At 39.3% G+C, this 18,165-nt stretch overlaps 1 protein-coding gene across 1 annotated transcript; it reads right to left on the bottom strand.

Annotated features, from left to right (window-relative positions):
* Positions 1-3,206: 3,206 nt before the first annotated feature.
* LOC131242440 (eukaryotic translation initiation factor 3 subunit F) lies at positions 3,207-17,950 on the bottom strand. Its single transcript, XM_058241066.1, has 6 exons — positions 17,593-17,950; positions 15,907-15,986; positions 8,150-8,379; positions 6,874-6,995; positions 6,683-6,796; positions 3,207-3,596 (listed from the first exon to the last, which is right to left on the bottom strand). Exons 1-6 carry the CDS (start codon positions 17,818-17,820, stop codon positions 3,507-3,509), a joined length of 864 nt encoding a protein of 287 aa, XP_058097049.1. The 5' UTR covers positions 17,821-17,950; the 3' UTR covers positions 3,207-3,506.
* Positions 17,951-18,165: the final 215 nt, after the last annotated feature.

Here is an 18,165-nt window from a genome sequence, read left to right as displayed (position 1 = left end):
GTTTGTAAGAGTGTGGCCCTAGTGGACGGAGCATGGTCCGGAAATCTCCTTGATGGTACAATTCATAAACCGTTCGATTGGTGACCTTGACATAGACGGTTAAGAATGGAAACCACGCATCAGCACAAAAAGAGGCCAAGTATTTGACGGTGAGGATGTCCAGTGTAGAAATTTTTTTGGGCACAGTAAATCCGTAAGGGGGACCGCCATTCAACGGTTAGGATCATTGGATTATGGGCCCATTTGTACAAAAACTGGAAAACCAGTTGGAAATAGTGTAATTCTTCTCATGAGATGGTCTGATCAATTGAACCGCCCATATTCTTCTTATTACTATGAATAAGCTATGATCCTAGAATTTGATTTGTAGATTTGAATTCCAGCCAGCGAAAATTTTCAGTGATCGTAACGGTCATCCGTTCGGGATAAGTTTCTTATGGTGGCCAGTGTAGCACTGAGCCCACAACATGGACGGTTCAGATCATCGAATTATTTGGCATGTGGGCCCAATGGAGAAAATCGTAACGATAGAAGCGAAATCCTGTAAAGGTGAGCAAAGGAAAATCTGACTCATGAAACTAGCCCAAACGTCCAATTGCTAACCATCAAATGGACAGTTTAAATAAAAGTGTTTCATGATTAAAATTCAGAGGCCAATCTTATGGCTGAGATTACGTGACCAAAATGATTTCAGGCTATGTCCCATCCACATCTGGGTCTACAATTTCTCACATTCCAGATTGCTCTCCCAACCACTTTTTTCTTTTGTCGTAATTTATTTTGGTTTCATGACTGCATCACTGTCTCTCTCTCTCTCCCAAATCCCAATGGTGCCCAACTTACCGTTGAGATGGTGAGATGGCCCACTTGTGATGTCCGTGTATGTGATTTTTTAAAGGTAAGCAGAAATTTTATTTTATTAACAAGTAGAAGAGAAAAAAAAAAAAAAACATATATGCAAAGAGGAAAAAATAAAAAAATAAAAAACATAGCATACCTTATACTAAAAAGATACAAACTTGTTAGGAAATAAAAAAAGCCCACAACCTAAGGAGAGGAAAAAAGAAAATGAAAGATTACAAAACCCATACCAACAGTCACAAACCCAAAAAAAAAGAAAAAAATAAATATAAATAAATAAATAAAGAAGAAGAATAAGAACATCAAAATCATATCAGGCAAACGAAAGAGAGGGATTAGTGTTCAAATGCCACCAAATAAGTTAGTTTTTCTACTTACATCAGTAGATAAGTAACTTATTTCAAATAAGTAAGTATGGTTTAAGATTAATTATAAGTAGTTTTTAAACTTAAAATTATTTAATCACTTGCAGCTAAATAAAGAAAAACCAAGATAAGCTACTTGAGGCATAATTAGCTTATCTTAAGCTACTTGTGATCCAAACGCCCCCTAAATAGCCTAAAGTAGGTGAAACCGTGGCTATATATACTCGTGACTGTTGTGTGCTTCTTTTTTTTTCCCATAAGCACGCACACCCCCACATACTCATGCAATAATGGGATTTCACTGTTTATGAATACTCAACCCCTGACCTCATGTTGAAACTCTTGTGAGTCTACCACCAGGGCAAGAGTAAGTCATGTGCATTATGCCTGTTTTGTAGAGTTGTTTGTGGTAGGATGCTGTAGTTTTTTCCAGTCATATATTGGAGTTGTCTGCATTGTGCCCATTGGGATAGAATGGGCGGAGTTGTTTGCGATGCCGTATTGGAGCTGTTTGCAATTGCATGCTAAAGTTATCTGTGATGCACAAGTTGTGCCAATTTGTGTGGAGGTCCACAAATTAATTTGCAGTTATACACCGGAGCTCTTTGTAGAAATGAGAGACAAAGATTTACATAGTTCGACAATATGCATACGGCAAAGCTTTATCTTTCACTAAAAAACAAGAAAAACCAAATTACAACACTCATCTCTCTCGTTGTATATGAAATCTCTCACTTAGAAAAACTCCAAAACAAGAGAAGCTAGGCTACACGTTGGAGATTTCCAAACAACACTTTTTAAGTAATGGCATCTTCTTCTTTTTTCTCTTTTAAACATACACCCACACCACATGTACACTCGACCCATGATCTCAATGTTGAAACTGAGTCTGTTTACCATTGAGCCAGACCCTTAAAAGTAAAGACCTCACTGTCACTTGGTGAGCTACAACCCACCTGAGGACTCAAATCGTTTGGAATTTTAAGCAGAAGATCTAAGCATTATTTCCAACCTCACAGAAAGCTCAATCATCAAGTGCTTTACATTTGCACATATGCCCGCATGTGGGATGTGTATGGTTCAACACAGGCATGGAATTAGCAAACCTCGCTCTACACATACATAAAATTAGCAAACCTCCTATCTTTTACCCATGCCTCTCTTTCCTTCTGTCCGGTAATGCCCGAGTAGATGTTCCGGGTCTGCATTTTAGGGGGAACCAACAAGATTAATCGATAGTTTTTTATACAGTTGATAGAAGAACAAAATGTCCCAAACTAATGAAAGAAAGCACACGTTGCAGGCCGCAGCCACCACAAGATAAGCACTGCTTCTGCTCATTTCAGCTATCTTAACATGCTCACCTAGTTTAGATTTTGTTAATTTGAACTGATAGAAATGAATTATTTCATAACTTGAAAAATTGCACTGCACGTGCTTGCATTTATTAAGACCTTTATAAGACCATTTACCTTTTCTTTATTTATTACTGACAATAACCTGTTAGACTTGAGAAATTCCATTTTTATGTAATCATTAGTACTACAAGTACTTTCTGATACCAGCGAGTCAAGTGAAGACTCGGTCTCTGTGCTGGAAGTGACAAAACTACATGAACCAAGTTCTCGGGTTTCTAAAATAAAATAGGACAAAAGATGATGGGAAGGTAAGGAGCACTGAGGTGGGCCCTCCTGCACAAAATGTCTCCTTGCACGAAGCTGTTCAGTGTCGAAGCCATTGTCACCACAAAAACCATGCCCACAGTGGAACTCCTACAGTGGGCAAGGCCTAATCTTTAAGGCCAAGTATACTGTAAAGAAGAAATACAACAATGGTCCACATTCAACTGAAAGATTGAATCTGAATCTATAGATTTTCACAGCAAACATCCTTCGCTGGACCATGAAACCAGCTGCAAAAACTGAAAACATGATTATACCATGCATACCCTCAGGTCGTGGATCCAATAACTCTGAAAACTGGAACAAAACCGTAATAATTATCAGATATCCACATCCAAAACTGGTTTCAAGGATGTCTTTTTTTAGTTGGAACTACCCACACCTCCCTGCTAAAAAAAAACATCTAGTAGGTAGAAGAACATCTCTCCCACAGCCCATAAAAATCAAATAAAATTACACAAATCTTCATGCAGAACCCAGCTATGAAAAAATAAACACGGTTGCTCATCAGACCCTTAAATAACCAATACCACAACAGCTCCAATGTGACATGTATCGGTGAACCCTCTTTTACTTCTCTAAATGAGTTAGAAATGGGTTACAGGATCTGAGCTGCAGTGTTCAATTTCTCTGCTAGGCTGAGTTGCGTCCTAGTGAGGCTTGACAGATAAAGCAAAAGCAGATGATCCTACAAAACAGAGCAAAGGCACAAACAAGGAATGATAAAATTCAGCACATCACCAAGTATGGAACCAAAAAAAAAAAAAACTGTTACCAATCACACACATTTGGAATATTGTTAAATACCATTTGGGCATGGTTGCCAACTACCTAAATTAGCATTGGGCTCAGTAACATAAATTGGCGCTGATATGGAAAAAGTGGCTGTTGTACATTCATGGGAAAAGAAAAAGGGGGTAAAGGCCATCAGACACCAAATGCACAGTACAACAATAATACCAGTCGAATAAGGGCTACTGACTGAAGAGGCTTAGAGGATTACAAATGGATGGGAAAAAAAAAAAGAGGAGGAGAAAATTCTGTATCAATAGTTGATATTCAATGAGCAGAAGTCATACCCAGAGGGCCAGCACCAGTACCAGATCCCATTCACATATGCCAAATCTACAGAGTTTATTAGAACATGTCCCGCACAACCTATCAAGGTGAGTTGGGTTTCTGGCCATCGGATATTATTTTTCCAAGACCTGATGCAAGATGTAGGAACAGCCAAGGAAGGTAACCAGTTCTCCTCGAAGATGTTCTTAAATTGGCGAATGCAAATTTGACTAGTGCGCATGAAATAGAATACACTTCCATACGCATACTTAGCACATGTTAGAGAACAACCATGAGGAGGGGCCACTGCCTCTCCCAAAAATCAAGATAGTCCACCCACAAGGTGGGTGAGGCATGCATGTTTTTCCCGCCTAATTCATTCAGACATGCAAAGGCATATATTCAGCAGACCAGACATGATGAAATTGCTTGGATCCTGAACAACTGAGAAGTCCAATCAAGTCATCAAGTGGTGCCCCCACTGTGAGTGTGACTTGTCCTGTGAATAACAACCATGCTCCTAACTGTGCAAGTATGCCTTTCTACTACTCCATGCTCCCAACTGTGCAATTACACCTTTCTAGTACTTGTGCTCACATGTGCCAACATGAACACACAAGATCCAAGCAGTTCATCAGATGAACCCCGCCATATAGATGCCTTGGCCCAAAGATTAAGCATGCTTGCTAATCAGATTGACCACATCTGGGAAAAAGGAAAAGATGGTTAAAAGAAAATGAATGATCCACATCTCCGGCCCATCCAATGAGCGTGCCTGCCTGATCTTTTTACTTAGGGCACATTCATAGTGGAGCCCACTCAATGAGCAGCTTGAATCCCACATACTTGTGCAGTGTTAACACATGTGACCGCTGAGTATAAGAGAAGTGCGCAACCAAAAAACCTATGGTCAAGGATTATGTACTGAGAAATGATAGTGCACTGAACATTATATCAGTACTGTGCAGGGGGGGGCACCTCCCCTTCTGTCACCTTTGGGGGAAAAAAAAAAGTGTGGTGAAAAACATGCATAGAACTCTAACCTATGTTTTTTTTTTTTTTTTTTGAAGGGGGGGGGGAGTTCCTAGGACGTATCACCTCTGCTTCCTTTGTTAGCAGGAAGAGATGCAGTATACAAGCCAAATCAGATAATAGGCTACTTATATTATCCAATCGTACTTACATCAGTCCCTAGGTATCATCTATGATCCAGCAGCCAGAAACCCAACACATCATTATAGTATGTGACAATACGTACTGCATCAAAACTCCTAAAGAGATGTGCTTGATAACTAACTTTACATGCATGCATTTAACATAGTAGTCCATCCCGAACAAGGTATTCCAAAACAGTTATGCAATGGTAACAGTAGCACCTGTCACACATTACAGGGCCATAGTGGTCATTACGGAAAAAATTGACCCGTAATGGCCTCCAACAGCCAGTCCGAAACAGTCTGTTACAGGCTGAAATAGATTTTTTTTTTTCGGGAGACCAAAGAAAAACAAAGCACAATGGCCTATATAGGTCAATATTGTAACGGTAACAGCAACCCAAAAGAAATATTATGTGATCCCGTCTACGGCTGTCAATGGCCCAGGCTGGCCGGGCCTACACTGCTTCGGGTTGGACTTGGGCTGCCCGAAGGCCAGGCCAGGCCCAGCCCAGCCAGACTTCTTTAATGCCATCAAGGGCGTTTACAAATGTACACTATTTAGTTGCCATTTATCTAAAGCATTAATGTAATATACACCTATTTAATTATCATTTACTATTTTTTGGTAATTTTGTCTTAAAATAGTCACTACTTAACTCTCCCTCACTTGTTAACTCTCCCTTCATTTCTTTCCATTTGGTTTCATGTGAAGAGAAACTGTTTGTAATCCTCCACCTGTAGGAATATTATGCGACATTCAAAATCCGTAGCACCCCTATGATGTTTGTGTGACATCCAAGTCATCCATTAGTTATGGTACATCACGTTAGGACCCAATAATCCGACCGATCCAAAGATCAGGTGGGCCACAACACAGGGAATAGTGGGAATGGAGACATGCACCATAGGAACCTCCTTAAGGTTCACCATGTTGTTTATATTCCATCTAATCCATTCATCCACTGAGGTTCAATAGAATGAAGATACACCTTAACACCCAGCTTGATCCAAAAAGTAGGTGAGCTACACCATGTGAACTTGAGGTTTTAGTTGTGTTTTCGTATTGTCCCCATGTTGTGGCTCACCTGAGTCTTTGGATCACGCTTAGTTTTATCGAACATGATGACAATGAGGCGGGAGGTTTTACTTGCATTTTCGTATAGTCCCCATGATGTGGCCTAGGACGGAGGTGATGTTGGACACACATCACAGTAGGCCACATGGAACTTGACTATTGCACACTTCCAAGAAGGAATCGAGTCCTGACTATTCCCATCCCTGATGAGATTTAGGTGGCAAATTTCCAGTGTTAGTTTTGGACCATTTAAAAAATGGTGGTGATTCTTCAAACGTACCCATGCCCTAGTGCCATGTAGAACCAGGGTTCGGCCCGGCCTCGGGCTCAGAATAAACATCCCGAGCCAGGTTCCGAATAGTTAGTTTTGGCCCGTCACAGGCTCAGGTCGGACTCAGGCTAGGTTTTAATTTGTGGGCCAGGCTTGGACAGGCCTCAACCGGCCCTATCCGGTCCCATTGACAGCCCCAATATTGTCATTACCTGCAATCTGTCATTTAAGAGCTTGTCAAATGCAGCAGGGGACATTTTGGGAATGGAAGCTACAGCATCGGCAATGAATCTTCCAATACTATTATCCGGAGCCACACGCCCTTCCTGAAAAGAAATGAGCAAGATTCAGACACAAAACAATAGAGAATGATAACTGAGAGGAAAGAGTTTAGATCTCTCACCACAACACCATCAACATATTTATAAACATCATCAATTAGAGCAAGCAGTCGCTCCATTGAAGCTTCCATTCCTTCCAAATCGTTGGGGAGCTTCTCCACCATTGTCGTCTTCAGAATGTCAACTGTCACAATATAAGGTTCTTAACGACTCAGGACTGACAAATTCCGGAACCAATATAGAGCAAAAAAACATAAGGCATGACAGGAAATATGAATGCACATTTAGACAACATTGAGTTTGTTGTATTCCCATCGAATACTGGCAATTAATCCATTAAAAATAAAATAAAATAAATATTCCAAACAAGCTTCATAAAACCAACCTTTTGGGTTCCTGATGGCATTCTATCATATTTTTAATCCACAAAGCATAAGCTTGAGTAGACCTAGTAATTCCTTTCAAGCATAGATTTTTTATTTTTTTTTTTGAAAGATAACTAATTATATTAAAGAAAGAAACGGAACTACAACAGAGCTAGAATCTGCTGAGGGAGCAGAAACTAACTAGGCCCCTAAAAAGACTAAGTCTACATCTTTAAGAACATCAATATGAGAGGCCCATTCAGCGATAAGACATTTGACGTTAGAACCCACTAAGTGAGAGGGCTTTGATTCGTTACGGAAGCATCGGCTATTTCTTTCAGTCCACACAGACCATCATGTGGCAAGGATCGCCATCCGCCACAGCTGGATTTTCAAGTTGCCTATTTTGATGTTGTGCCATGCTTTCAGGAGAAGGTCCACGTCTCTGGGAAAACACCAACTAACCTTTCAAGCATAGTTTATAACTAGCTGATCAAGTTATTCAAGTTACTTACAATACTTGCAGACTTGATTGAGCCTCTTAACAGAGACGATTTTTTCGATTTTTAGTTATTATACAATGCTCAGGGCAAGAGATTGTATAGTTTACTTGGGCTTTCCATTCGTACAAGTGGACACCATTAATATGATGGGACTCACACTGTAAATGGCCCATTCACCAAAAAATCCCCAGATTGGGAGCCTATCTATAGAAATTTTGGCCTTCTATTGGTTGAATGGATCTATTGCTGTACTTTTTTAAATAGTTTCATTTGTTTGCCGCCAATTATTAGGTTTAAATTTTTTGGGGGATTTTTGAAGACTGAGTGTCTGTCCCCGCTTGCTTTGAGTTTGTCCAGCAAACACTGAGTCAGAACATTAATTGTTATATGGTACATAAGTCATGATCATTTAGAAGATGTTCGATCAGAAGATGCAATAAACATAGCAGCCCATGTAGCAAAATACATACATCCAACTCGCTCCGCTTCAACCATCCGAAGGTCCAGAGGAATTTCATTAAACTGTGCCGCAAGCTGCCGATCTCCCAAAGATAAGTTAACAGAAACGTACGCTTTGATACTGGCCTCTCCATTCCTGAAGCCTGTATCGACAGTCAGGTGAACGGGATTCGCCACTTCTCTGGAATAAAATTCATGGAACAAGGCGCTGCCACCTGAGACTCCAAAGCCAGTAGAGTACCTGTACAGATTGAAGTGGCATGACACATGAACTGACAATGAAGGATTCCTATGTCATATGCACCCATATAATATTAATATGTTACAGACTCATAAAGCATTTTACAGTGAGTCAACAAAACTGATGATTTTATGAAACACAAGAAGTATTAGATTACTGAAGCATTGAAGCATTTTACAGTGAGCCAACTAAACTGATGATTCTCTGAAACATAAGAAGAATTAGATCAATGATCACAAGTTTGGAAAACATATAGTATCACAAGTAGTAAGTAGAAAAAAGAAATTCGTATTGGTGATGTAGAACAAGCATAAAAATCAGAAGAAAATGCAAAGAACAACACTAATGCATCAAAAGAAAATTAATTGGTAGTCTCACCTATGTGGCATGAAGAATTACGACAGTAGAATAAAATTCAAAGACTACTCGTTTATTAGATGGTCAAATCCTGCCATTCACAGGTTTTATTTTTTGACTCAGATTTCACCCAAAAAAAAAAAACTTGGCAGTAATATCTGACAAAACATTCACAGGACTACAACTGGAAATTTGTCAAAAGTTGTCAAAACTAACAGAAATTGAGCTCACCGACAAAAAAGCCCAGATTTGGAGGAATAACAAGACAGAGGCTGGAATAGAGAATGAGAAGGCACAACCTTAAAGTTGATAGCAAGCTAATCAACTTTTAGCTGAATGCTTAAGACCAAACCTACTAAAAGCATTGCACTTTTCGTTCTTTTTATTTTGTATCAACTGAAACCATATGCAAGATTTCTGCAGACCCAGGCTTCTAATTTAAATGCATACTGAAAATACACTTTGTTTGTACAGAAAGCTGTCAAACCAGGCTCCAACAGATGAGTGAGTTCAATTCTTCGAATTGAAGAAAGGCATACAATGGAGACCATGCTCAATGCGAATTAATAAACATCTGAACGCATCCTAACTAGAAAATTGGTCTTAAAATATATTGGTAGCCAAAAAAAAAAACTACTCAAGGTGCCACTTGCTTTGGAAGCATCTATATGGTGTCAAAGGAACAGAGTGGCAGAGATGTCCAAGAAGTCGTCGTCGTCATCTAGGCCTTAACTCAAGTTACCAACTGCTTGTTGAAGGAGAGCAATGGCAGGGCAGAGATGTCCAAGAAGTCGTCGTCGTCATCTAGGCCTTAACTCAAGTTACCAACTGCTTGTTGAAGGAGAGCAATGGCAGCCAAGAAGTATCTTTAAGAAAGAAAAAAAGGCTGTTCAAAAACTATGTGAAGAGGATCTAGATAATTACAAAAAATAAAAATAAAGAAGTCTTCCAAGAACAATGTCAAGGCGTCTAAATTCTCTAATTATGGTGCCCCATCTTTAAAAACCAAGACCTGACTAGGTTTGGGCCTTCTTTTTTTTTCCTTTTTCATGGATCAAAGCTTTGGGCTTCGAGATAGTTATTAGCATGCGCACTACAGTATTATCTATATCTTTCTTTCCATAAGGGCCTGTTTGGATGCATTAAGTTGGGTTAGTGGGAAGTGACTTACAGGGAAGTCACTTACATGTGGTGTTTGGGGGAGGAAATTCACTTGTAAGTCACTTACAAGCAAAACTACGAGAAAACTTCATGGGGTTGGGGGTGAGAAGTCACTTCCCTGTAAGTGACTTACAGGTTCAACTGTCTAATTTTTTTAAAGCACCAACAACCACCATTACACTACCTACAACTGGCTCTCTGTCTCCTCCTCTCCGCAGAGGCTCTATGTCTCCTCTCCTCTCTGCAGCAGTTCTCTGTCTCCTCTCTGCAACCGGTTCTGCAATCTCTGCGTGTGCAATAAGTGTTGTGCGCCTCTCCCTCTCCCTATCTACAGTCGATTGGGCAGTAGGGTTAAGTTCTTTCTTTTTTCTTTTTTTCTGCATTTCAATCACCCCAATTCGGTGAGGCCAGGACAGTGGGGCCCACCTTTGTATGTTTGTATATCCACAGCGTTCACTAGTTTTTGCCAACTCCTTTTAGGGCTTGGGCCCAAACATGAAGCAGATCCAAATCTCAGATGGGCCACACCACAGGAAACAGTGGTGACTGAATCTCCACCATTAAAAACTTCTTAGGGCCCACCGTAATGTTTATTTGCCATCCAACCTGTTGACAAGGGCGCACAAGATCTAGGAGAAGGGAAAACACAAATGTCAGCTTGATCCAAAACTTTTGTGGCCCATGGCTTATATTTATTTAAATTTGCACATCATTGCACGTGTTTACATCCATGGCCCTACAATGATGGGTCGTATCCGAGAGTTCATAACAGTGAAATGATCCTAGTCAGTGATCAGAGGCCAAACCTTTCTTCTATTGACCCTGGACTACCGGTTGAACATTTGCCTGACCCACCATTGTGGTGCTCACAGCTGATAGTATAATATCTGGTCCATCATTACAACTTAACTATCAATCACAAATGGTTCAGCTTGTTTTGTTTGTCATCCGTTAGATATTTTTTTTAATTGTTATACAATCTACAATTGTTTTTCAATCATGATTGGTCCGGTCGCATTGATTTACATTATAATGAATCAGAAAGTAAGACTATAATTGAAGCGTCTGATTAGTTTAGAACGGTGATATTGTGTCCCTATCTCTTTGATTATTCATCTTTCTTGCAATTGTTTTATATATGCAATGGATATCATAATTCACCGATCACTTGTAAGAGGATTATATACCATCTACTTTATTTTTCCTTTTGAGCATATCCATTGGAACACTGATATTAGGTCCTTATTTTATTCAACATTCTTGCAATTGTTTTTATGTAGACGATGGTACTCGTAATTCACCACTCACTTCTAAGAGGAATGCATATCATCTGCTTATGTTTTTTTCTTGTAAATGTATCCCTTAACCATGAGGATTTTCTTTCTTGTAAATATATCCCTCCATTACAAGGAGTGGGCCGGTACAAATGGAAGGCTCTTAAAGGGCAAGGGGAAGGCCCAAAATACAACATGCATTTTTTTAATGAAACCATAGTTGGCATTCACTTAATAATGGCCCCAACCCACTTGGTTGTGACTCATCCAGCTTAACCTACGTTGCATGTATTTCGAATCCATGGGTCCACTTTTATGTCCCATCTAATAATTGGTTTAACATAAGGATTGGTTCAAATATTCATCTAGATAAGATTAACAAAATGGCCTGGTTCATGCCAAGCTTTTTTATGTGCAATCAGATTTTGGAACGATTCTCTACTCCAAGCTCTGCTTGGTGTGAATATACTACTTGGTGTGAATATACAGCTTGGTGTGACCCTACTGCTTGGTGTGAATACACAACTTGTTACCTGTAACTAACTTACAGGTTACCCAAACACAAAAACCAACTTACTTGTAAGTGACTTGTAGCTTACATCCAAATAGGATTACCTGTAAGTAACTTTGACCTGTCAGAATCCCTATTGAGAAGAAAACTCAGTTTTTAACTTTTTATTCAAAATAAGCATCATCACTACTGCATAAAAGGTCTATGGGCTTCTGTAGCCAAGAAGTTCACACACAACTTGCTAATAAAATGCTAATGACCTTTTTGGGTATCCCTATTGACAACCTTTTCTTATTCTTCTTTTCCTTTTTTTGTTTTGGAAGAATATCCCTATTGAGAAGAAAACTTCCTAAAAAAAAAAATTTGAAGAGTCACGAAAATTATATTAAAAGGAAAGAAAACAAGATACAAAACAGAACAAGGGAGCGGGGCCGCTGAGATAGTGGACCGACTACGCTCCAAGGAAAAGGAGATTACAACCCTTAAGCTTGTCTACGTTAGCAGCCCATTCTATAATAAGCTGCTTAACTCTGCGCACTAGGGACGCTGCTGAATTAGATTCATCTCTAAAACATCTGCCGTTTCTCTCTTCCCAAACAGTCCACCAAACAGCCAGATGGGCTATTCTCCGGATAGGGTCCAACTTCTATTATATCTCAAGATACCATGTGTATGAGCCTCTGGTAAAACCGTATGAGGATTTCGGGCCACACGTTTTGCACAAAATCAACTCTACTTCCATAAAGCTTATCAGTGAATTGATCTGGGGTCATATATCCTCTTTGGTTCACCCATATGGTTGCATAGCATACAGCTGTGTGTGTGCAAGCACATGTATATCACTGTGTACCCACAAATATGCATCTGGTCCCTATTTCACCACAGGGTTAGCATACCCCTCCCAGCCATATGGGTTTTAGGACAGTTACATTCCTTACAGTTACATTCCTTACCACAAAACCAGTTGATCTTTTCATATAAAATACCATATATGCTTCGTGTATAGGAGCAAGAATCACATCTGATTGGACTGTGGGATCCACAGATCCAACAGGATTTCGAACTGTCATGGAATCTCACTCATAAGCCTAAAAGGGCCTGGATGCATCCTACATGCATCAATTTACCACCACCAAGATAGGCTTAAGTCAGCTATCTTGGAGGCTACCCACTCTTCGATCCCATTGACAAGGAGAAACTATTCCCAACAGGTCCGAACATTTACTGGAAGCCCAAGCAATGGCTTTCCAGGAGTCACCCCTCACAATAAACAGACCTTCAGAGGATTCAAAAATGAGGTTTAGTCCCCGTATTAATCATCATTAAGCTCCCTATGACATGAGTTGAGAATACCAATTGTCCCAGAAAGAGCTAATTAAATAGAACCTTCAAATTTACTGACCACATGCCAATGCAGGAAATTTCATGATTGCCTAAAGAATTTCAATCAACATTTAACTACCAATATCCGGGAGGCAGAGGATGCCGAATGGAAATTTTCTTACCATTTAAACAGTAAGAGATGAGCATAGGTGCAAGGACTGAAAGATTGGACAAAGGAAAGGGAAAGGAAGAAGAGAAATGACAAGGAGAGAGAAGAAGAATGAAAAGCAAAAGGAGAAGTTACGGTCAGCTGCCCTATTCTCATTCTTTTATAAAAAGCTTATAAAGAAATTATAAATAAGCCCCCTGCATTCATTTTATTAAAAAGTGGCCCTTATAAACTTATATCTCAAAACTCCCCCTCAAGCTAAGGCATAAATGTCTATCATGCCAAGCTTGCTATGAATAGGTTCTAACTTTCTCTTAACAACTCCCTTAATGAGAATGTCAGCAAGCTGATTATCGTCGTTACAAAAATAACCATAGTTCTTAAGAAAAAACTTGCTTACGGATGAAGTGCTTGTCAACTTCAACGTGCTTGGTACGGTCATGCCAAGCTGGATTTTGTGCAATGCTGATGGTTGCCTTGTTATCACTTATCACAAAACAGCTTCATAGGATAATTCACGATGATTCCTAAATCATGTCATAGAATTTTCAGCCACAGTAACTCTGCTATACCATAAGCCATAGCCCAGTACTCTGCTTCTACAATAGACTTAGCCACTACAGTTTGTTTCTTGTTTCTCCACGTAACTAAGTTTCCTCCCACAAAAGTACAATATCCTGTAGTCAACCTTCAATCACCTACATCACCAGCCCAATCTGCATCAATATAAACTTCTATATGGAGATTGCCATGATTCGCAAATAACAGGCCCTTCCTAGGAGATATCTTCAAATACCTTGGGAATCTTTCAACAGCCCCAAGTGAGGAACTCATGGTGCTTACATAAGTTGACTCACCATACTTACTAAAAAAACTAAATCAGCTCAAGTGAGAGATAGAATAATCAGCCAACCAATCTCTGATACATCTATGTACTACGTCAAGAACCTAGCTTGCCAACGTCCTTCAATATATTTACAGTGTACTTTCTCTGCGAAATAAATATACATTTATTTGGTAAAGCCAGTTCCCTTTTCCCAAAGACCCATCGTTTATAAAGATTGAACTGCCCCTCTATGTCCGAAAAATACATCAAATTTCCTAGATCCTTAATCTCAAATTCTTTCGCCAAAAATTCCTTCATTTTTAATTTCCTAGGAATCATTTCATCAATTTCCATCGCAATTCTTTCAAATCTGATTGAAAGAAACAGTTCTCGTATCTAGGGATAGAAAACATGGCTCTGATACCAAGTAAAAGATGAGGGTAGGTGCTAGGACTAGAAGATTGAAAGAGGGAAAGGGAAAGAACAAAAGAGGAAGATAAAGAAAAGAGAAGAAGATTGAAAAGTGAAAGGAGACATTACGATCAGCTGCTTTATTCTCATTCTTTAATAAAAAAAAGCTTATGATAGAATTACAAATAAGCCCCCTCACATTCCTTTTATTAAAAAGAGGCCCTTATAAACTTACATCTCAACATGAACAATAGTCACCAATGCTTAAGTTCCAATATCTAACAAACTCTGAAACCAAGACACCTTTAAAATCATCCGAGCACATCCCCCAACAAGGGGGAATTTCATCGTGTCATTCACCCTATATGAGGGTGACAAAATACCATCAAAGATTTCTTGTTGTGCTGTTTCCACACACCCCATGTGACCTAATGGCAAAGATCTCCGAAACGCCAAACCTCTAGGTTCTAAAGGCCTTGGGTCCACACTAATGAAGGAAGCACATAATAAATCTCAAAAAAAATTAAAAAAATTAAATATATAAACAAATAAAATCAAAGAAATGAGACCAATCTCCCATGCCACTTGGGCAAGTCAACTTGACCCAATCAAACAGGATCCCAATTGACTCATCGACTTGCCCTTTTATCGAGAGGCCTATTTTTTTCGTTGACTTATAAAATGCAGTCAATTCCACAGAGTTTTGATTTGTCACTCCAGACAAACATGAGAACAATCTTCAAACTAACCAAGCAGTCCAAGAATCTAGGATATCATGTTTCATAGGAAATCACCACGTTCAACCAACTTGTCCGTGTGCGCTAAGTTGGATACATAACCAAAAACATTACTCAAACATCATAAATAGCATGGAATCGAACATGAAAAATTGACCATCAACTGGAAGCCATTCGCCTAAGAAAGGAGCAACTACATTGGAACTCAATAACATTAAAAAAATATAAAACATGGTACTCAGGTGCTGAAAAGGGTCCACAAATGAAAAAAAAAAAAGTCACATTCTAAGAGGTTATCTTAAAAATGAATCACCAATCTCAGCAACACAATGTTTCGATCAGAGATATTCCACTCAGAAGAATTAAGTTCATGACATCAAATGAGCATTCATACACTATAACTGAATTTTAGCCTCTTTTTTTTTTTAACAATTCAATAAATTGTAGCTTTCCTGAGTCATGATGACATGATTCACAACTCACATTGTAAATATTGTGAAATTTTCCTTTGAAACATGTAAAAGTTCTCTACCACCCCTATTAAGGACCGAATGGGCCTAATAAATGATAATATAAGCACAGATACACAGATCAATATGTGTTCACCTCTAAACTACAAATGAGATGGCATCGAAGTCAAATACAAAACAAAATGTTCATCACACGTTTCAAATAATGAATCCAATGGCTGAGAAGTTTGCATAGTTTGATTAACATCAAAACAAAAGCATGTAATCAATTAGCAGTGTGATGATTACCATCCAACAATGACTTCCTTTGGGTTCACTTTCTGGTGAGACAAAAACATATTGTGATGGTAATCAACATCCAAGGCAACCTGTAACAAAGAAACATAAAAGGAAAATTCAGCATGCAAATAACCTCCTGAAACTCTTTCTTTTTCTTTTACCAACAGGCAAAGTTATTAGAAGGCTTCAAAGGGTTAAGATACGCTAATGAGAGACACAACAGACAAGCCACATTTAGTAAATACCAAAACTACAAGTTCAACTACACTTACACCTTACCGTCCAACTAAGAAAGCAAAGTCAAATAGGCTGCATAATTAGCCTTTTGCATTTATGTAAATTGCAACTAAAAAGGGCATTGATGTGGATTGCAAGTTGTAACTAAGAAAACATTCAAAATCATATCAATGATTGTATTAATCATCCTTGTGACCTTCAAAGGAGAGACCATCTTAAGTCCTTGCCCAAAAGATAAAATTTAGAATAATGCGATAACTATTCATAGTAGGACCTGAATCCCTCTATCCCACAACAGACAACACAGCACATGCGTGCGAGATCCAGGCCCCTGATAGCAAGGATTAGCCACCTATGATCAGATTGGTGGACCTTGTACACAATCGTATCAAATTGGTGGGCCGCATGGGTGATCTGATCATCCTAAGAACCCCACATGTCTGCATTGTTCACACGTGTGTACCATTCACGAGTTTTACGTGCAAAGTTCATCCGTACACATTCTTTTTGCTAGCAGTTAGCTCCCATTAATAGCATAAAGCTTGATTAGTGGTTGGCAAGCAACAGAGTTAGACCTAAAGTTTAGAAAAGTGGTGTGTGCAAGGCCTATATATACCAGGCCACACCTACGTTTTGTGACATGAATTTAGTAAATAAATACAGAATTGAAGTTTCTTCTACTTCCTTTAGTGAGAAGAGTCACTCTTCTAATAATTGTTGTGGGTTGTTTACAAGAAGGCTGCTGGATTCTTCCATAGTCCATTTATTCTTATTTGGATGTTTCTTTCTTCAGTTGAATATGAACTAGAAGATTGCTGGAAACAAATTCCAGCAACAATTATTGGAAAATTTCCTCTCTTTTTGTGGTGATTATGAGGGGCTGCTGCATCTACAAGGGGTACGTGTATTTCTCCCTCAGATTGAGTTGAATTCCCTCTCTTTACTACAGCAACTTATGCAATCCTCGCTCACAAGAGCTATGTTGTTCTTTTTATGAATGGGCCACACAGTTCAGTGATCCAGACCATTAAACCATGACCCAAACATCTCCCTGGCTAGATAATCCTAAGTTCCCGTTTGCAGGAAGAAGTGAAATACAACAATCGGCCACAATCAACTGGAAAAAAAAAAGGCCCGAGATTGCTTCCAATGATCTTACAACCCTGAGGATTTTAGGGGCATGGTCCATATACGGTGGACCACAGAGCAATGGCTTGTATCACTGAACCACAGGCCCCACTTATACAAACTGAAAATCCTCCCTTCGGCTCTCAAAATAAACCTAAACCTGGATTTAGAAACAAATCAAACTGGAATCCCATCGAACACGAGTTTCATCCCAAAACCCTAACGATGTTTTTCCAATTCCTAATAATCGAAACCGAATCAACTGAAACTCACATCGATAGAAAGCGATTTTTTTAGTATTAATATTTCTGTAGAGTAAAGAAGCGGGACCTGATCGGAAGACTCGTTGTGAGGAACGGCATAGGAGTTTCGAATGTCGATAGTGCCGTCAGGTGAAATGGAGCCGAGGAGAGTGCCGATTACTCGCTCGGCCTGGTCCGGTCGCCTGACGTAGCAATCACATATGCTGAAGATGACGACCGGGTGGACACGAGCGATTAAGCTCGTCGAAGAAGGGAAAAACTGCAACACCGTCTGCTCGCTCGCTGTTGCCGCCATTGTAAATTTCTCTAGCGGAGAGCTCCGAGAGAGAGTTTATGAAGTCTTAGGGTTTTGAATCTATATTTTCTAAGAAGAGAGCTCTGAGAGAGGATTCTTGAGTTTCTGAAATTTTAGGGTTTGGATTTTGAACTGCGTACTAACTCAGTACGTTATAGTTTGCGAAGTAAACTGTGGGGCCCACTGTGATTTATATGTCTTATCCACACCGTCCATCCGTTTTACCTGATAATTTTAAGTCATGAGACCAAAATTTAAGAATATCCAACGCTAAGGTGGACCATACCACAGGAAAAAGTGTGAATGAAATCCTACCGTTGAAAACTTCTCAGACACATAAATTTT

This window comes from Magnolia sinica, chromosome 4 (genome assembly GCF_029962835.1).
Source record: "Magnolia sinica isolate HGM2019 chromosome 4, MsV1, whole genome shotgun sequence".
Taxonomy (NCBI): Eukaryota; Viridiplantae; Streptophyta; class Magnoliopsida; order Magnoliales; family Magnoliaceae; genus Magnolia; species Magnolia sinica.
The sequence above is the reverse complement of the archived record's forward strand: the minus strand, read 5'-3'. Positions and strand labels throughout refer to the sequence as shown.